The sequence below is a fragment of the Salminus brasiliensis genome, chromosome 1 (genome assembly GCF_030463535.1).
Source record: "Salminus brasiliensis chromosome 1, fSalBra1.hap2, whole genome shotgun sequence".
In the NCBI taxonomy this organism is placed as follows: domain Eukaryota; kingdom Metazoa; phylum Chordata; class Actinopteri; order Characiformes; family Bryconidae; genus Salminus; species Salminus brasiliensis.
In genome coordinates, this window is record NC_132878.1 from 9,082,510 (window position 1) to 9,104,464 (window position 21,955).

At 43.5% G+C, this 21,955-nt stretch overlaps 1 protein-coding gene across 1 annotated transcript in view; it reads right to left on the bottom strand.

The window, feature by feature from the left end:
• ywhae2 (tyrosine 3-monooxygenase/tryptophan 5-monooxygenase activation protein, epsilon polypeptide 2) overlaps window positions 1-16,579 on the bottom strand; it is a 29,203-nt gene extending 12,624 nt beyond the window's left edge. Inside the window, exon 1 of the mRNA XM_072659076.1 lies at window positions 16,390-16,579. Coding sequence (XP_072515177.1) covers window positions 16,390-16,453 — 64 coding nt within the window. The 5' untranslated portion in view covers window positions 16,454-16,579. The remainder of the gene's footprint in view (window positions 1-16,389) is intronic.
• Window positions 16,580-21,955: the final 5,376 nt, after the last annotated feature.

The window sequence follows — 21,955 nt, forward strand, 5'->3', positions numbered from 1 at the left end:
AGCATTGAACAGGACAAGGTTTTGATCCCGGACAAACTGCAAGGATGGGTTGAAAGTGTGAATTTTGGCACAATTCCAGCATAATCACATGCCTATTAGTGTAAGACTACCCATCTGCATGGGCAGTGGTGTTACCCACTCTGCTATTTATTTAAGTGAACACTACTGCTAGTGTATACACACACACACACACACACACACACACACACACACACACACACACACACACACACGTTGCAAGCTAAAAATAGGCTGTTAAATAACTGGCTGTAATTACTGGCTGTGATTCCAGTATTACACTGATAAGATAATAAAATTGGCTGCTGATATGTTCTGCATGCCCAGAGGAAACCAGTCCAGCTCCCTTTTCCTATTCCTATTCAGTGCTGTGTGTGGGAGGGCGCTACACACAGGGCTTAAGTACCATCAAACCCCACCGCCACAACAAACTACTACAGACAACATCGTGAGGAAGACACCAAATGTTATTCAGTCTAAAAAAATACCAAATCAAGCACTAGACACACTTTAGACTGGTCAGAGGGCCCATGTTAACCCCCATCTACCGTAAAACCATCCTGCAATAGATACATGAGCGTCACAACAGGGCCTTGGAGCAACGGAAGAAGGCTGCTTCATCCCATTAGTCCTGTTTACTCTTACATCACGTGGGTAGCCAGGGACAGGTAGACCATTTACCGATCAACAAGTCCAACCCTTTCCAGCTCCGTCTCCCAACTTACAGACCTTTATGTCAGACATCATAGGACTCCTTCAGAAGTGTAGGAGTCCGCTATTTGACAGCACCAACAGCATATTCGGTTGTAATGTTTTGGCTCATCGTCGCAGATTCATGTGGTTTAGTGAACAGCCTGCACTTGATCATAACGTTTCATTAGGTGTCGCACTTGCCAGTTCCCAGTTAGGCCCCTGGCACCGATATCCAGTCTCTAAAAGCACAACCAGACTTTGGACCTGTTCGCTCGTGACCCATTTGTGAACCTCGCTCTCTTTTGCTGAGTGCATCGCATTAAGATGGCAAGAGGTTTGCTGATGTGACATTTTTTTTGGCCCACAGATTTACAATTAATTAATTACTGCTGTGCATTTAGTCCTCAGCACTGAATACGGGGATGGGATTTATACAGCGGTTTGATGGGAACGTCCCAGATCTGACACGGACATGTCATGCATAAGGGTGCAGTACGGACTATATTAGGCTGAACACTTTATCTGATACTTTACTGAGCCAGTCTTAAGCTCTATTCACACCACTGTCATAGAGCTGACATACATGAACACTATGGACAACCTGCAGCAGTGAGGCATGTCAGTAAGGCTGTGGTTAAGGAGAAAAGGACAACAGCCCAACAGCCACTTTTAATAACTGCAACGCACCCACTTTAACAGCAGCCATATGCTGGGCATGGTTTAAGCACAGCACCCAAGTTGTGCAGCCATTGCGTTGGCCCCTTTATAGGGAGACTGCCTGCTGGGTTTCGACCCCCAGTAATGCCACTGCAATCCTTGCCTGGATTGGCCTCGCTCTCAGAGTAGCTGATACAACAGAACTGGCGGTTATGGGTTCCCCTCCAAGTGTGGTCAGCTGTACCATGGCGTTCGAATGACAGCCTTCAACCATCCAGAGCTGGTAGCATCAACACACACACACACACACACACACACACACACACACACACACACACTCTCACGAATGCATTCAGCTCTTTTAGGCTGCACCCACTGCTGACACAGATGTGCAAATGCACACACAGCTGTAGAGAAGTACTGTCAATAGAATAGGACAATGCTGTCTAATGCCAGGTGTGGGCTATAGGGGTAAAAAAGCCCACCCAGTATTCAGATGTCAAACTATGGTTCTCCATTCAATACTTCTGGAATGAGTTGGGGAAGAGGTGGGTTGGTGATCACCAAACATCCTGGACAGTAGAGACAGTTACTCCAACAAAAGCAGGATAAACTCGAAGGTCTACAGAGAGTCCATACAGAGTATGTGTGTGTGTGTGTGGGAAAAAAAAAAAAAAAAATAAATAAATAAAATAAAATAATATATATATATATATATATATATATATATATATATATATATATATATATATATACACACACACACATACACACACCAGGCTGGGAAGACTGAATCTGCAATAGGCAAGCAGCTTGGTGTGAAGAAATCTACTGTGGGAGCAATAATCAGAAAATGGAAGACCTACAAGACCACTGCTAATCTCCCTCGATCAGGGGCTCCACGTAAGATCTCAGCCCGTGGGGTCAAAATGATCACAAGAACGGTGAGCAAAAATCCCAGAACCACACGGGTGAACCTAGTGAATGACCTGCAGAAAGCTGGGACCAACGTTACAAAGGCTACCATCAGTAACACACTACGCAGCCAGGGACTCAGATCTTGCAGTGCCAGACGTGTTCCCCTGCTTAAGCCAGTACATATCCGGCCGCGTCTGAAGTTTGCTAGAGAGCATTTGGATGTTCTGGAAGAGTATTGGGAGAATGTCTTATGGTCAGATGAAACCAAAGTAGAACTGTTTGGTACAAACACAACTCGTTGTGTTTGGAGGAGAGTAAATGCTGAGTTGCATCCAAAGACCACCATACCAACTGTGAAGCATGGGGGTGGCAACATCATGCTTTGGGGCTGTTTCTCAGCAAAGGGACTAGGACGACTGGTCTGTGTACATGAAAGAATGAATGGGGCCAGGTATTGTGAGAGTTTGAGTGCAAACCTCCTTCAATCAGCAAGGGCATTGAAGATGAAACGTGGCTGGGTCTTTCAGCAGGACAATGATCCCAAGCACACTGCCAGGGCAACAAAGGAGTGGCTTCGTAAGAAGCATTTCAAGGTCCTGGAGTGGCCTAGCCAGTCTCCAGATCTCAACCCCATAGAAAACCTTTGGAGGGAGTTGAAAGTCTGTGTTGCCCGCCGACAGCCCCAAAACATCACTGCTCTAGAGGAGATCTGCATGGAGGAATGGGCCAACATACCAGCAACGGTGCGTGCCAACCTTGTGAAGACTTACAGAAAACGTTTGACCTCTGTCATTGCCAACAAAGGATATATAACAAAGTATTGAGATGAACTTTTGTTATTGACCAAATACTTATTTTCCACCATTATTTGCAAATAAATTCTTTAAAAATCAGACAGTGTGATTTTCAGAATTTTTTCTTCTCATTTTGTCTCTCATAGTTGAGTCTACCTATGATGTCAATTACAGGCCTCTCTCATCTTTTTAAGTGGGAGAACTTGTACAATTGGTGACTGACTAAATACTTTTTATTTTATTTAATTCAGAAATCACTATGATGAAACAACCTTGACTGCAGACTCTTCCCTAGTCTTGAACATCGCTGTTGGGTGACTTTATGGCCATAGTCTGCAAATTCAGGTCACTCAGCTTTGTTTGATGAAATGCCTGGAATAAAAAGGCTGCCGCAAACATAATTATGCAGTTTTTTCCAGAGCTGCATTGTATCACAGTGTCACAATAAATAGACCAATAGAAATGCTCCAAAATGACCTGGAATTATTTGACATTGACTTTCATTTTTAAGGTTTTCTCCTTCTCCTGTAAAATGATCATTTTGAAGAAACAAAATGCCAGTGCCAACACGCCACTGACAGCTCAGCGACCGAGTCAGGACCCTTCAAGGATGAAAAGTTGCCATGTTTTTTTAGACAATTTACACCAAAACTGCCACTGATTAACAGCCTTTGCCTCATATGCAGTAATGACACAGTCATTCGCACCACCAGTACAAAGCAGGGAGGTTCACTGTGGTTATTTCTACCCACACTCACCTTCGACCTTTCCCACCGAGCTCGTTGCTGAGCAACCTTAAACGTGGGGGGAATTCTTGGCCGTTAAGACCGGTTGATTGCCTGTTCTGCATAGGTACGAGAGAGCGGGTTAAAGAGCGGTCAAGCCCTCCAGCGAGTGTCAGCATTGCACAACTGAAGCCATTAGTCCACAAACAGCGTCAGCCTCTCTGAAAGGAGCTACGCGTACAACTGGAATGTGAGGAGAAAGAGAAAGCCATAAACTCTGCAGAGCTTTAAAATGAGCTCTGCGACTGAAGCTCTTCACTTAGGATGAGCATAAACTACTCAAATACTCGACCAGCCCACAGGTAGAGAAACGCAGACAACATCAGAACTGGATCTAATTCGATTATTTTTCCTGGTTCGGCATTTTCTGCGAATATCAGCCAGACATGCCAGACATTTCAATCTATTAAAGGCTTCATTTTCAGTCCACTAAATAAAAGCATCCCCCAAATATGTAAGTAAGGGAAAACTAGGTCTGCATCGATAAGGGAATTGTGGGCTGATGTCGACATCTGATTGTAACTAGTTAATACTCTCACAACGTGTATTAAGCCCATTTGTTTACTAAGAGGACGCACGGTGTACTGAGTCACTGGGCAAGAGCCTCTGCTGTGGGGGCACAACAGTACACAAAAGTCATGGTTCGGTTTGCATATCATGCTTTGTCCCATCTAGTGCCATATGGACATTATTATTATTATATAAACATATCATTTCTGTGAAAAACTTCAATTATTTCAATCTAAGAGATCTAATCCAATAATAAATTATGACTAAAACAAATTAAATTAGAGGTACATTTAACTTACTTATACAAGTTCATGAAATATCATCATAAAGTTCATGAAGTTTCATTTATTCTGTACATAAGAAGTGCTAAATTAGATGCACCCCCCCCCCCAATAATTAATAAAATAACTGCAATAGAATAAGGTGGCTCAAGTATCCCATTACTGAATCTTGGGGCCTGTAGAGATCCCAAACCCCACCCCACTTCAATGGCCTGCCTGAAAAACACTAAAATAAGCCGAACGTCTGCCAAATTCATAACGACCGTATTTAAACTGAAGGCACTTCAGCAAGACGCGCCTACTGAACATGCTGTTAAGGGATCCAGCTCACTCTCGGAGCAAGCAGGGCTAAAATTAGCTCAAAGAAACCAGCAGACAGTTCTACAGTTATATTCTCCATCAAATCCATTTCAGACTCAAGTCAGACTGCCCAGGACAGAGAGACACTGAATTTAGAAGGTAATGGAAACCTCCTGCTGTTGTGTTACTTTCAGAGAAGCACAGAGAAAATCCCAGTAACTGCACAAATCTGCTGTGATCCTACCAGTCAACAGCATGCCTGATGAAGTACGTACAGGCTTTGGTTAGAGGTTGAACTCTGAGGCATGTCGAACAAGCTCGCTTCTGCAATAAGCACTGATTTAAAATGAACCAGGTCTGTGAAACCACAAGCTTTTACACCTCAGATCTGGACCAATCCATACAGAACACTCCACTGATCACTGAAAAGGTTGATGCTTGGGTGTATCAGCCAATTGGAGCCTGTGTGAGGCGGAGCTTCAAACAGGCACGTCGATTTTCCCACAGTTTAGTCCTGGTCAATTTCACCTCACTTGCCGGCACCAGTGCTGAAAGGGTGAAGGACAAGACGTGATGCAGCATCTAATGCAACATCAGTGGGCAGCTGAACGTGATCGGTGGAGGACACCAACGGACAGCAAGCACTGAAAAACATCTAGAGATGGTGGAGAGTGAGGATTTCAAAGGTGACCAGGAGGGGCTCGACAGACAGAGCGTCATTGGGCGGAGATAAAATGTCTTCAGCACTTAGGCAGTTGCTCCACTCTGGGCCCCAGTCATAGTGATGTTTAAACTGAACTGATAAAGTGAATTTACATTTATATTACATTTACATTTACAGCATTTAGCTGATGCTCTTATCCAGAGTGACTTACAAGGTTACTCGTATTACAGAGACGGGCCAGTGTAGTGTTAGGAGTCTTGCCCAAGGACTCTTATTGGTGTAGCGCTGCACAGTCACCCAGACCGGGAATCGAACCCCAGTATTCCACGTGGTGTGGGAGCTCAGTGGCAGGTAGTGGTGTTATCTGTTGCGTCACACCAACCACTCAGTGAATCTGGCAGCTGTTCTTCATATTGTGTAAAAATGTATGGTCCAAAATGACTTCCACTTCCACTGATGGATGGAGTTTTTTCTCCTTCTCTTGTAAAGTTGCTATTTTGGAGATATGAGGTTTTTACAGGACAGCAGCGATATCATGTATATACATATAAATGAATATACTAGTTATAAAGTATAACATCATCATCATCATCATCGTGTAGCAATATGATGTAAATGATATGTAAATGATGTATAAGTGCACTGAAGAGTTTTCATCAAAGATCTGGAGCTGGATTCCAGAGCGCCGCTGCTATGGTGACAGGCAAATTTCGTCTGTAGGGGGCACTCTTAGCATGCAAGCTGCTGCTGGATGCTAAGCCTATGCTAGATGGTTGCCAGGTCTTTGCATTGGTACAGTTATTGGCTGCTAAGCCGTTGCTAGGTGGTTGCCAAGGTGTTGCTATGGTATAGGTGTGTGGTTTTAAAAGTGCCAAAAGTTTTGCCCAAAAAAGGGCTGGTCCTACAGAGGTTAACAGAGGTACAATTGGCAAATAGAGCTGACTACTGACTACTTTAAGTGTCAAATTACTGTAGTCATGTTACTTCACAATATTTTATAATGTCAGGTGATAAAGGTGCCCCTGAAAGCAGTTATAGAGTGTTTGTAAGTTGTTTGATGTATAAATATTAGTATGGGACCTTGGCTGGGGTGGAAAATGCTCAGATGGGGTTTTATAGGCCTATTTACCACCCTGTTATTTATCATTATCCAGCTTATAAATAAAGTAAATAAGTAGTGCTCTGCTTTTGCTGGTTAATCTAGCCTAACCTAGCAAAGCAGGTCAGCAATTATTATTTTATTTGTTTTTAATTTATAAATAAATCTGCCACTGGTGCATTTGGTCTGTGGAAAAGGGGGAAAAAATACCATATTGCTCATGTGATACTCTGTAACTCTGTAATTTGGAGTACAGTAATATCTTCCATCACCATAATCCTGCAGACACGAACCACGTATCAGTGTTTCCATCATCATCTCCCAACCCTAGCAGCGACATCTAGGCCAATAAGCGTTATCAAAAGTGACCTTGTCCAGGGGAGCCTTGGGCACGGAGCTGCACTTCCCTGCACCGTTCCTTATCCATTTTTAGATCTTTAAAGAGATTAGGAGGAGGCACCATTTAAAAGCGTCGTCATTTCCACCCCACTCGCTTCCTCTCTCTAATGGAGAGGCTGGGGGACTGCCAGCACCCTTTGCGCAGCAGAACGCAAAGAGAGGCCATCCATTACCGATTGTGCTGAGTGCAGGCTTGTCCGTTTATGCTGATCGAGGACCTGCCGTTCCCCGACTGCATCAACGGGGAGATACAGGGCAGAGCTGATCTCAGACTAGGTATATGGAAGCCACAGCGCGGGCCGACTGTGTGCCGCATGATTACGCCTAGCGTAGCGCATGCGGACATGGCTAGCAGCCATTTCTAGCAGGGGAAGGCGTTCAGGAGTCAAGCCCAGGCGCGAAGGGAGGAGTCCATTCATAACTCAGTTGGAGAAGAGCAAGGGCATGGCCAGCCTCTGTCAGACACCAGGGAACGAGAGCTCCGCGAAGATAAGCAGAGGAACTGTAGAGATGAGGTCATCGGAAAGGAAACCCTGAGGAGCCTGCCGTAGTGGAGGGCTTGTCCAAAGAGCTCATGTGCTGATGCATGGCCTTCTGGGATGATCTATGGTGTTCCAAACATAGCAATGGACCCTCTGGAGAAACACAGTCAGCACAGCTCAACCAATGAGAGGAGAGCTCCTTGCCGGTCCGGCTGAAACTCTAAGCCTACTGTCAGGCTGTGCAAAGAATGAGGGGAAGTCCAAATTCAAGCCTACCACACAAGGTTTTAGGCTTAGATGGGAGGGAACAAAAGTGGACATGAAGGACACACACACACACACACACACACACACACACACACACACACACTTAAGGGAGGGAAAAATCCAACAAACAAACAAATAAATAGAAGAGTAGAGAATCAAGCGATTGGCTGTAACCAATATAAGCTCCTCTTCCCTTATTGGAACTGCACTATATAGGGAGGGACTTAGCATCTAGCTACTAAAGCCTTGGCTACACCACACAGCTCTAGAGTCTTAGGGTCTCTAACACTACCCAACTCATCCCAAACGTATTGGAATGAGCACCATTCATCATTCCAGAAAACAGTTCCAGTCAGTTCCACTGCTCCACAGCTCAATGCTGGGGGGCTTTATACCCTTCTAGCCCATGCCTGGCACAGCTCAGTCCTATTCTATTGGCAGTACTTTTTCGATAAGGACTACCCAAGCTGTGTGTGTGCACACATGCGCGTACATTTGCACATCTGTCTGAGCAATGGGTGCAACTTAAAGCAGCTGAATGAATTCATTAGAAGGGGTGTCCACTAATATTTGGACAGTGTAGTACAGTGCAAATTCAGAGAACTTGGAGAAAGACTTTTCTTCCTTTTTTAAAATACAAATTAATTAATGTATTGTACAAATATTTATTATTAATAACTTAAATTATTTTATTTTTTATTATTATTTTAATTTATATATTTTTATTAATAAAAAAAGAAAGAAACATTTTTGCAGTATTGAAATATTTTTCATGGGTATCTCAATTCTGGCACTGTGACAATTCTGCATTTTAAGCAAAAGTTGGGTAATAGAACCTTTTTTGGTTCTGTAGAATTTAATAAACCGGTTCTATATAACAAACCACATGCAGTGGTTCTTAGGGCTCTCATCTGGACCATACGTTTGACTTAATCCTGTATATTGTGAACTGAGTTGGAGGGAAAAAAATTGGACCATCTTGGGGTTCTTGGAGGACCAGTTTGAGAACCACTGCTCTGATGATCCTTTCAATGGATGGTTCTTTTAAAGAACCTTCTTAGAAACGTGAGGAGAGGTTCAAGAGCAGTTAACCAAATGCACTTAGCGTTCGTACGGTGTCGAGTGAGTCTCCTGAGGAACATGAAGAAAGAAAAGCAAACATCAGATTGATATCTTTAATTACTCAGCGTCTCGAGAGTAAAGGGGAAAGGTGGGGGGTGTGGTCGGCTGCAGCAGGGCGTAAAAATCTCCACTGAGAGACTTTGGGAGGTAGTACAGCAGACGAAGCTGATCTATGACTGGTTCCTTGCTGTAGACTGCCTGCTGTGGAAGTGCCTGGCAGGGCGGTGGTGGTGGTAGAGGAGTGAAAGGAAGGGAGGGGAAAGGAAAAGGGGGGCATCACCATTACGGCACTGCGCTGGAATTCCTGCAGGTCGGCCGGGTGGCCAGAGACGGGCCCTCCCACCGTGCCTGGAGCAATGCTGCTCTTCACTTCCTCATAGCCAAACTGGGAGAGAACAAAGGAGAAGGACTGAGGGAGGGAGGGCTGAAAGGTAAAGCTGGGCGGGGTGGCGGGGTGAAAACGTGAATATCGGGACTGATCTGATTTTTTTTGCATAGCATGAATAGTTCACTGTAAGAACAGCCAACAACAGTGACCCATAAACCCCACAGAGAATCAAATAAACCTTCATTAACATGAGAAACAGATGCAGGTTCAAGAAGCGCTCTGTGGGCAAACTGGACCAATGTCTAAACCAGGCATGTAGCTAAGATAACACGGAGCTCCAGACTCCAAACCTTCTTCTAATTAATGCATTCAGCAGTCAGTTGCACCCACTGCCATTAGAATAGCACTCTCTGGAGCAGATAAACATGAGCCTATTGGCACCATGCTGCCTAATGCCAGGCGTGGTCTAGAGGGGTATAAAGCCCCCCAGCATTGAGCTGTGGAGCTGTGGAACTGACTGTGTTCTCTGGAATAATGGTTGGTGCTCCATCCAGTACTTTTAGGATTAGTTAGGGTGGTGATCATCCTTACTAACACTTTTATGACTCAATGCAATCAAATCCTCACAGCAATGCTCCTCCAAAATATTTAGAAAGTCTTCTTCCCTGGATTGTAGATACACTTCCTACACAACAACAACAACAAAAAAAAAAAAGCAGGATCAACTCTTTTTAAAACCCTTGACTTCAGAAGAAACGACAGATGAGCAGGCGTCCCAATACTTTTGTACCACTAAAAGGTAGCGGGAGAAATGTGAAACAAGAAAGAGCCGGGGAAAAAAGGGAGACTGGCCGAGTCGTCCAGAAGGAGACAGAGAGGCGAAGAGTGTTCTAGCAGGACCGCTTCCTCTGAGGAGGCCAGGCTTGAGCTCCATATGCACAGAGGGGGACCGGACTGGACTAGCCTGTTCTGTTCTTTTCAGAGCTTATGTAAGAGCGGAGAATCAACCCCCTGCCCCCCACTCTCACTGTCTGTCTCTCACACACAGAGAGAGAGAGAGGGAGAGAGAGAGAGAGAGAGAGAGAGAGAGAGAGAGAGAGAGAGAGAGAGAGAGAGACAGACAGACAGACACCTCCCTCGTGTGCTCGCCTGGCCCGACCCCAGCTGCACTCTCTGCCTGCCGGGCTCCAGACGGCTGAGCGGGGTCTGAGGAGACCCTGAACACAGCGAAGTGAAGAAGAGCTCGGCAAGGAATGCCTGCTCTCCAGCTTTCCTCCCATTTTTAAGACCCTCACCTGCTCCCGATAAGTGGGGCATGCGGATCATGGAGTAACAGGTCTTCCGCTGTAAGACCTGCAGTGCTTTTACAGCAGGGCATGCGCATTCTTTGCACACCTTCACTGGAAACGATCAGCCATTGCGTCATTCAAGCACGTAGGTCCTTGAGGAACAGGTCAGCTTCTCTACTCCTGCTCTGGAGCTGTGACTCTACTGTAGGAAAGAAACTGCACTGGTGATTCCTGTTAGAGTCGTGCAGCTCCAGTGCAAAACTGAAGAGCATGCTGGGGCTCGGTGGCCACATCATGGTGTGGTGTAACGGATAACACCACTAACCAAAGTCAAATAGACAAGGACGAACACTGCGCAGGTCGGTCACTTTCTAATATCTAGGCCGTGCTGGAGAAAGTGGCATGACTATACACACACTCACGGGCGTTTCCATATGGAGATGCTATTGATCAGGAGAAATGGACCATGGACCTCTTTTACATTGCCACCAACATTCAGGGACTTCATTTATTTATTTTTAATATATAAAGGGTTCAAGACAGGTTGATCCATTATTTATAGAAATATCGGTCCAGGAACGTTGGTTTGCATCACGTTCTCCATGGCGTTTAGCTGAGGCTCTTACCCGGAGCGCTGGTATTACAGAGCGGGGCCAATGCAGTGTTAGGAGTCTTGCCCAAGGACTCTTATTGGTGTAGCGCAGTGTAGCCATTTCAGATCGGGACCAAGACTCGAACCCCACTGCTATGCAAGTTTTCCTTATATTGCCTTTCCTTATATTACAGTTAGCAGCTTGCCTTCGAGCTGCACACTGCACCCACCCGCCTCAGTAGTGTTGATTATATTTCATATACTCTTTCCTTTCATATTTAGCATGTTTTGAATTAGGGCTGCACAATAAATCAGTTTAGACCCGTTAGCGCAATGTGTGCATGTGCAGGGGACACATCGCAGGACGTGCAATGCCAGACGCAACGCCAAATACAATTATATTTATTATTATTATTATTTTTATTTTTTTATTTTGTTGCTCCACACAAACAGGAAACACACATTACTCTCATTTTTTATTGCCTGTATCCCCAAGGCATATAGTTTATTAAGATTTTATTTTGAGATAATTGCATTGTTATGATCAAGACACGTTAATCACTGATCAATTTCTGGTGAAATCTTGCAAAAAATCTTGCAGAAAAAAGAAAAATTATAATATTTGAAAGTCAGTTTTTTTTCAATATCATGCTATCGTGGTAGCCCCAAACACCCCAACTGACTCTGTTACATAGCTGTGTTAAAGTTTACTGGTTGACCTCGTTTCACTGCACAGGAGGACTAGCCTGTTCAGTAAACCACACTGATACAACCTAGAGCTGGACGACATAGAAAAAGTTTACATCATGATTTTTAAAGGCATTTTTACAGTATGCAATATTTATTGTGATATTTTGTTCTGTAGACAAATTGCACCAATAAAAAAAAAAACTAAAAATAAAAACTCCCATACTAAGAATCGTGATTTTTACATAAAATATGCCTCACTCTATTGAATGAAATACGACTGATTCCACTCTTTGTAATGAAACGTGCAGTTAATCAGTGATCTTTAAGCACTGACGATATCCACGACACTCATAAAAGCATAGTGTATCATGACAACAAACTTTATCACAATACGATAAAATTGTAATATTGCCCAGCTCTAATACAACCGATACAGATTATATATCATCACACTGATATTGAATGTGACATTAAAATATTTCAAATGGAGCTTTTATTTAAAACATATAAAACCTCCAATTCCCCAGCACTAGTAGGCGGATTTGTATATGACCCCAAATCAGCATTATGATTATGATAAATTAATAACTGTAGAAGCAGCTCGAGCTGCTCAGCTGGCTCGGTGTTTGAGTTTTCCTTCATGGTGTTTCCATGACGCAGACTGGAAGGGGGGAAGTCAGGTGACTACACACTCGGTGGTATGTTTTTAAGGGGACATGAGTACATGAACATAGCAGGGAAAGCACTTACACAATTATTAATAATAATAATAATAATAATAATAATAATAATAACAATGAGAAGAAGAAGACGACAACATGGGAAAGATTGTCGATTAGAGGTTCTGACGGTTTTGATTCATCTGCGATTAATTGCCCAGCCCTAATGCCCATGATCATACACACAAAAACACACAACACCAGATTATAACAGTTATGAAATTGTAAGCAGAGTCATCACCAAGGCATAACACATAAGCACAATACGAAGCCATATCACAACACAGTCCTCGGTCCATTTCTTGGAGCTACAGATTAAGCCAGTGTCTTTGTGCAGCTTTGTGATGAGGCCTAAGAACGAATTCTGCACTCAAGCAACAGGAAAGCTTGGGGAAAGGCTTGCCATCCATTATCTTTTAGCTAAGGGGCAGGATTTAAAGGGTAGTAGAGCAGGTCAGGAGAAAGGCCTGCTTCAGGCTGAGGGCAGTTACACAGATGGTGAAGGAGTGTCTTGGAACGGCTCTCCTAAACGAATACTCGTCATTTCTTAAAACAGGTCAAACCAGACTAAATGACCACCTTAGGAGGCCCCAGGCCCGGGCCAGTGGAAAAGCTCCTTGATCACGCAGGGATAGGTGGGGTAGGTGGGAAGAGGAGAGGAAACCAGACACATGATGATGCAAGAGGATACTGGAATCATGTCAGTCTCAGTAGATCCGTCACCTCTCCTGAAATCAAAGGCATTAAAAATGTTTATCTGGCTTTTGTTGGAGTAACTGGCTCTACTGTTCAGGGAAGAAGGCTTTCTACTAGATTTTGGAGGAGCACTGCTGTGAGGATTTGATTGCATTTCGTGACAAGGGGTGTTGTTGGAGGTCAGGTTGTTGGATAATTAGCACCCACCTCATCCCAAAAGTATTGGATGGAGCATCATCCATCATTCCAGAGAACACAGTAGCTCCACAGCTCAATGCTGGGGGGCTTTAAACCCCTCTAGCCCACGCCTGGCATTAGGCAGCACGGTGTCCACAGGTTCCTGTTTATCTGCTCCAGAGAGTCCTATTCTACTGCCAATACCTCTGTCTCAATGAGTGCAACCTAAAGTAGCTGAATGAATTTATTAGAATAGGTGTCCACAAACATTTGGACACACTGTACTTTACATACAGCCAAAGATTTACAGACACCCGCTCATCCAATGGTACCCTCCAGAAAAAAAAAAAGCACAGGTGCTTCAAATGGTTCTCAGGGCAATGCGACAGATTGTGGAACAATGCAGCGAGAATTTGATGGCAATGAGCCCCAAGAGCATTGGTGAGGTCAGGTCCAGTGACGCTGGATGTGTAGTGCTGCCGATCAAGCAGTAGTCCACAGCACAACGGTGAGGGCTTTAAAACTCCAGGGCTTCCCTTTCTACTGCCAATGCTTTTCTATTGGTGCTCCGTAATACAACCGAATCAACAGATTAGGGGTGTCCACAAACTTTTGGACATACAATGGAACTGCTTTAAAGCAAATGCCAGCCCAGATTCGAACTACAGGAAAGCAGAACGCTCAGGCGCGGATGAACCACACCCAGTTATAGCCAATTCGGTACACCCATACAGTGTGTCCCGATTCAGGGGCTACATCCCTCGTGCAATTAAAGGCCGATTACCTACTTACAATAGAGCAGAATATAGGTTTAATAACTGATAACTGATTACTGGGGTAAAATAAAAAAAAAGGCTTTGTCAGAGGCAAGCAGTTGGAATTTGGAGACAGGGTCATTGAAATATATGGGGGTGGGCAGAGCTACACGTCATACTGCAACCAGCCAGCAGAGGCGCTAGCCCAGTGGTTGCTTCACTGCTTTTCAGAGACAGTCCATTGAACTGTCCATGTTTTCTACAGTCACTACCAAAAGCACTCCCGACAAGCTCCCATGCCATGTAAGATACTGGGGTTCGAGTCTCGGTCCCGCTACACCAATAAGAGTCCTTGGGCAAGACTCCTAACACTGCATTGGCCCCCCTCTAATACCAGTAACCTTCCTCCGGATAAGAGCCTCAGCCAAACGGCATGAAAAACATGATGCAAACCAACGTTCCTGGACCGATATTTCTATAAATAATGGATCAACCTTGAACCCTTTATATATTAAAAATAAATAAATGAAGTCCCTGAGCGTTGGTGGCAATGTAAAAGAGGTCCATGGTCCATTTCTCCTGATCAATAGCATCTCCATACGGAAACGCCTGTGTGTGTGTGTGTATAGTCATGCCACTTTCTTCAGCACGGCCTAGATATTAGAAATTGACCGACCTGCGCAACACCCTGACGCATGCACACACACACACACACACACACACACACACACACACACACACACACAGAGAGAGTCCAGGCCCTCCTCTTAACAAAGCACACACTGTGATTTAGACAATGATGACAGCCTTATTGCTATGGCAACTCACTGCTTTTTTGCTCTGTGTGTGTGTGTGTGTGTGTGTGTGTGTGTGTGTGTGTGTTTCTCTTGTGTCCATGCTGTAATGTCACTAATGTTGAGGGTGTGGCCTAGAAGCATCCATGCAAGGCACAACGTTCAGGTCTATTGAAATACGTGTTTGTTTACAAGCTGGACATTTAGGGTGGTTTATCACCTGTTTTTGTGTAGCATGAGTTTATATATCCTGGCTAATAATGTTCCCACATATGTTGCAGACAAGTTGGACACCTTACTTGGCTGGGCTGGGGTTTGTTTTCTTAATTTTGAGCAAGAAAAGCAGATTAGGGAGATGATGTTGGGGATCTCTCCGTTCCACCTTAAATGGTGCAGCACTTACGTTCTGGCGCCTGGGGCGCCAGAACGTAAGTGCTGCACCATTTAAGGTGGAACGGAGAGTTCCGAATAAAACGCCAATTTACGCATTTTTACACACTCTGAGACGATAAAAAGTTCCTAAATCCATGTTAAACATTAAACTTCGACACCCACCAACTGCCAAAGCACCGTGCTCTGACTCAACCCCTTTAAATCACTAGTTAGCTCACCTCGCTAGTGGCTAACGTGTTACTGGATCCCACCTGAAACCCAATCCACAGCACCGCTGCGCAGCTGCCGCAAATCCTAAACTTATACAAATCACAGACTTCACACAGCACCAGCCAGCTCTCTAACCTCACATCTCCTGCTGGAAACACCCAGCGACTTCATTTCTGCGCTGATAACCCCCTAAAACCCCATCTCTGAGCTCAGCTAGCCAGCTAGCCATAGCTCGCTAGTTAGCTTCAAGCTAATAACGTGACTCGGTCAGCGTGCTAGTCTCACCCCAACCATTCATCCTGCGGTGCTTAGAGGCGACCTCGGTCTACTTAACACCCCTTAAAATCTCAAACACACACATACGACATGTCTACGGGGCTTTAAACGAGCCGATCTGGCTTGGTTGGGTTGCTCTGGGGGGCTATTTAGCTCGCTAGCCAGCTAGCCTGCTAATTAAAGTAGTACGGGGGGCCTTTCCCAGCAATGTCGCTCCCCTCCCATTTGAAGCCACACAGCGGGAAACAAGACGAGAACAGGGCGAATTAAACGATACGTGTGTTTATAAGCGATGCGGGATGGTGTAGGGTCGTCCACGACAAGCTGGGGGTCGTTCAACAAGCCCAAAAGTCTAAAAAGGGACCGGGGAGAGAGAGGGGGGGGAGGCCTGGGATGGAAGCGGCTTGTGTGTGTGTGTGTGAGGGGCAGATATACCGCAATGTTCACCGAGAGCCGCAAAGAAAGGCAACTTCCACTTTACCGTCATATCTCTCCGCTTGCTCGGCGAGCTTCGCCTGGTATACGAAGTGCTCTCGGTCTGCCATGGCGCTGGGCGGTGGGGAACGGGCGGCGCTGGAGCGAGGCTGGGCGGGCGGCTGTGTGCGGCTCTGTCGGCGGGTTGGAGCTCCCACTCTACCGGTAGCTCTCCTGTAAAGATGGCGACTTAACTCTATCCGGGAAAGCTTGCTTGCTTGCTAGCTTTTACACACACACACACACACACACACACACACACACACACACACACACACACGCTTGGGGGTATTTCACCATGTAGGATTTCTCAGTTTAGCAGGATAACTTGAGCCCAGTGTTGAGGACTGTCCAGTAGGAATGTCCCCAGTGTCCCTTTTCCTAATGGACTGGCTTGACTTTGGGATTAAGCTATGAACAGGAGTTTAAATTTAGCCAGATAATTTAATCCCAAAGTCAATCCTGTTCACTAGGGGGAAAAGCAGAGGTAGTATTTGTGTAAGGGATGTCTAACAGCTCTTTTCCCATTGGACATGACCGACGTTAGGCTTACTTTATCTGGCTAAACTGAGAAATCTTGTGTTGGTTAGCCAGATAATTTAACCATAGGATAATTTAACCTATTCCCTTCGAATAGGACATTCCCTTTGTGTGTCTCAGCGGGACATGCCTTGACTTTAGGCTAGCCTTTAGGTAGCCTTTCTGTATAGACGTAGATTTAACTGCATTCAGAAACGTTTATACACACATTTACCATGTAGGATTTCTCAGTTTAGCAGGATAACTTGAGCCCAGTGTTGAAGACTGTCCAGTAGGAATGTCCCCAGTGTCCCTTTTCCTAATGGACTGTCTTAACTTTGGGATTAAGCTATGAACAGGAGTTTAAGTTTAGCCAGATAATTTAATCCCAAAGTCAATCCTGTTCACTAGGGGGAAAAGCAGAGGTAGTATTTGTGTAAGGGATGTCTAACAGCTCTTTTCCCATTGGACATGACCGACGTTAGGCTTACTTTATCTGGCTAAACTGAGAAATCTTGCGTTGGTTAGCCAGATAATTTAACCATAGGATAATTTAACCTATTCCCTTCGAATAGGACATTCCCTTTGTGTGTCTCAGCGGGACATGCCTTGACTTTAGGCTAGCCTTTAGGTAGCCTTTCTGTATAGACGTAGATTTAACTGCATCCAGAAACGTTTATACACACATTTACCATGTAGGATTTCTCAGTTTAGCAGGATAACTTGAGCCCAGTGTTGAGGACTGTCCAGTAGGAATGTCCCCAGTGTCCCTTTTCCTAATGGACTGGCTTGACTTTGGGATTAAGCTATGAACAGGAGTTTAAGTTTAGCCAGATAATTTAATCCCAAAGTCAATCCTGTTCACTAGGAGGGAAAAGCAGAGGTAGTATTTGTGTAAGGGATGTCTAACAGCTCTTTTTCTATTGGACATTACGTTACGTTATCTGGCTAAACTGAGAAATCCTGCTTTCATTAGACAGATATTGACCATTACTAAAAGCCTTATCTTGAGGCTTATCCTACAGGACTGCCCCCAGCGCTCTTCCTAATGGACTGGCTTGACTTTGAGATTAAGCTATGAACAGGAGTTTAAATTTAGCCAGATAATTTAATCCCAAAGTCAATCCTGTTCACTAGGGGGGGGGGAAAGCAGAGGTAGTATTTGTGTAAGGGATGTCTAACAGCTCTTTTCCCATTGGACATGATCGACGTTAGGCTTACTTTATCTGGCTAAACTGAGAAATCTTGCGTTGGTTAGCCAAATAATTTAACCATAGGAGCTTTCCCTTCAAATAGGACATTCCCTTTGTGTGTCTCAGCGGGACATGCCTTGACTTTAGGCTAGCCTTTAGGTAGCCTTTCTGTATAGATGTAGATTTAACTGCATTCAGAAACGTTTATACACACATTTCACCATGTAGGATTTCTCAGTTTAGCAGGATAACTTGAGCCCAGTGTTGAAGACTGTCCAGTAGGAATGTCCCCAGTGTCCCTTTTCCTAATGGACTGTCTTAACTTTGGGATTAAGCTATGAACAGGAGTTTAAGTTTAGCCAGATAATTTAACCATAGGAGCTTTCCCTTCAAATAGGACATTCCCTTTGTGTGTCTCAGCGGGACATGCCTTGACTTTAGGCTAGCCTTTAGGTAGCCTTTCTGTATAGACGTAGATTTAACTGCATTCAGAAACTCGTATACACACATTTCACCATGTAGGATTTCTCAGTTTAGCAGGATAACTTGAGCCCAGTGTTGAAGACTGTCCAGTAGGAATGTCCCCAGTGTCCCTTTTCCTAATGGACTGTCTTAACTTTGGGATTAAGCTATGAACAGGAGTTTAAGTTTAGCCAGATAATTTAACCATAGGAGCTTTCCCTTCAAATAGGACATTCCCTTTGTGTGTCTCAGCGGGACATGCCTTGACTTTAGGCTAGCCTTTAGGTAGCCTTTCTGTATAGACGTAGATTTAACTGCATCCAGAAACGTTTATACACACATTTACCATGTAGGATTTCTCAGTTTAGCAGGATAACTTGAGCCCAGTGTTGAGGACTGTCCAGTAGGAATGTCCCCAGTGTCCCTTTTCCTAATGGACTGGCTTGACTTTGGGATTAAGCTATGAACAGGAGTTTAAATTTAGCCAGATAATTTAATTCCAAAGTCAATCCTGTTCACTAGGGGGGGAAAGCAGAGGTAGTATTTGTGTAAGGGATGTCTAACAGCTCTTTTTCTATTGGACATTACGTTACATTATCTGGCTAAACTGAGAAATCCTGCTTTCATTAGGCAGATATTGACCATTACTAAAAACCATTTTTACTGGTAGCTGTTCTGTAAAGAAGCTGACTTTAACTGTATCAGGGAAAGCTTATACACATACACACATTTTAGAATAACTTGAGTGCAAAGTTGAGGATTGTCCTACAGGAGTGCCCCCAGCGCTCTTCCTAATGGACAGGCTTGACTTTGGGATTAAGTTATGAACAGGATTTCCAGTTTAGCCAGAAAATGTAATGTGACTTTCTAGTCTGTTTAGCCTTCCCTTCAAATCGGAACATTCTCCTTGTGTATCTCAGCTGGACATGCCTGACTTTAGTCTTAAGTTATCTGGCTAAACTGAAATACCCTACTTTGGTCAGCCACTTCAGGTCAGTTCAGGCCCAAAATCAGGCCTTTTATCCAGTAGGAAAAGAGCTGAGGGACCTTCCTATCATATTACCCCCAATTTCAGATTTACGTTATCTGGCTAAACCGAGAAATCCTGCCTTGTTTATCTAGATAACCTAAAGCCAAGGTCAAGCCTAACAATTACTAAATACTTAAAGGAAATTCCTGTAAAGATGGGGACTTAACTCTATACAAAAAAGCTAGCCTACACACACACACACACACACACACACACAGGATATTTCACAATGCAAGATTTCTCAGTTTAACTTGAGCCCTAAGATAAGGGTTACTGACTAAGAATGTCCATCAGATCATAATAACCAATCATAATAAGCAATCTCAACATTGGGAATAATGAATTATATATATATATATATATATATATATATATATATATATATATATATATATATATATATATATATATATATATATATATATATATATATATAAGTATACACATATAAACACACATAAATAAAACAGCATTTAAAGTTTGGTCCAGATAACTTGATCCTAAAGTCAAGTCCAAGACGAAAGCCCATTAGGTGAAGAGCTTTCGTCGTCTATAGACACATTCCCTTCGAGTCTCATCTAAGGATGGACATGCTTGACTTTAGAATTAAGTCAATTAATTGAGTTAAAATTAAATTGTCTACCTGACCAAACTGAGAAACCCTTCTTTAGTTAGCCAGATATCTTAAGCCCAAGCTTATCCATTATGAAAAAATCTGAGGGACATTCCTATTGGACTAATACTGAAAAACTGCTAAACCCAAAAACAACCATGTCCAATAGGAAAAGAGCTGAGGACATTCTTAGATGATAATCCTCAACTTTTTGAGGTTATCTGGATAAACAGAGGCAAATGAGCTACAGGGGCTAAACTGAGAAATCCTTCTTTGTGAAATGAGGCCTAATGCCTGAAGCATATACCTGAACTTAACTGTGGTTAATACCACAATTTACCTCAAACCCACTGTGTATTTCCGTCCTCACCACACAGAAGAATAGTCTCCGGGTCATGGGTTCACCTGCAAGCCAACTGATGTGTCTAACTGTACACTGGGTAACCACTAGTGGGTCAAACCCCAGTTTAAAACCACTGGTTCAGAGCAGATGTAATAGCAGAGCTTCTGCACAGGGATTATACAACCTCTGTGCACAGTTGAACACATTGGGTCAGCAATGGCTAAACCTAGAAGTCTCTGAATTACTTGAATGACTGGAAACCTTCACAGACATAAAACTGCAAAATTTGCTGTTGCACCAAGCCAATATAACATGGCTTACAATAGTACTTTTAATAGCTTTCAAACAAATCAATGAGCAACATTAGATTTCACTAATATGTTTATTTACTAAATGTATGAACACATTACATGCCTCATAAAATGTCAATTTGAACTTCAAATAACAGCTATAACACAATGGCACGTTTCAGAATCAGTATAAAAGGTGTCCTCTTGGCATTACCCTTCCCTCAGTCTTCCTTCAACATGAGGAAATTGGAAGAGAAGAATCTATAGGGGTATAAAACCATTAAAAAAACAAACAATAAACCTCAAGTTGGAAGTTGCAAATGAGAAGGAGATCAGGAGGTAAGGTGCATAATATCCCATGATTCAGTGTGGGGGTCAACACATTTGTACCCTCCTTTAATGAACAACAGACCTCCTGACTGAAAGGCTTGAGCACTTCTACAGATGTTTTCTGAATGATTCAATGGTTGAGATGTGAATAGTGATTCCATTGGGTTTGATGGTAAATGCTTCAAAGTAGCAAAACATACCAACTTATCTTTTTCTTGCCTTTTGGTGACCAACAAATATGCCCATTGTATATATTTATATGCAATGTGGATGATTTTAAAATAGCAGTAAATCCAAAACAGAAAGTTGCAACACCCTGCATATCTCTAAACAGTCAACTTTACAGGAGAAGGAAAAAACCTTCACTTTCAATGAAAGTCAATGTAAAGATTTTATTCCAGGTCATTTTGGAGCATTTCTATTGGTCCACTCATCATGAAAGTCTGACTCAACTTAAAAAACAAAAGAAAACAAAACAATGCCCAGATTTACATCGTCAAAAAGTGAAAGACCGCAAAAATTGAGATACAAGGATTGTGTGTGACCGTGACCGTATACCTCTCTCCTGTAAAGGTACAGTATGTTAAAAACTATGCTTTGAGCTAAAAACTTCTCAAAACCATCATAAAACCATGTCTTTGGGATTAGGAAGCATATTCTGAACCATCTCATGTCATTTCTGATGCATCGTATTGAGGTATTAAGCTTTTTAGACATCTGGTTCTATTCACCACCACTGTGAACAACTCTGACTGGGTTAAGGTTTTGCTAGAATAGAGAACTTCAAACCAAA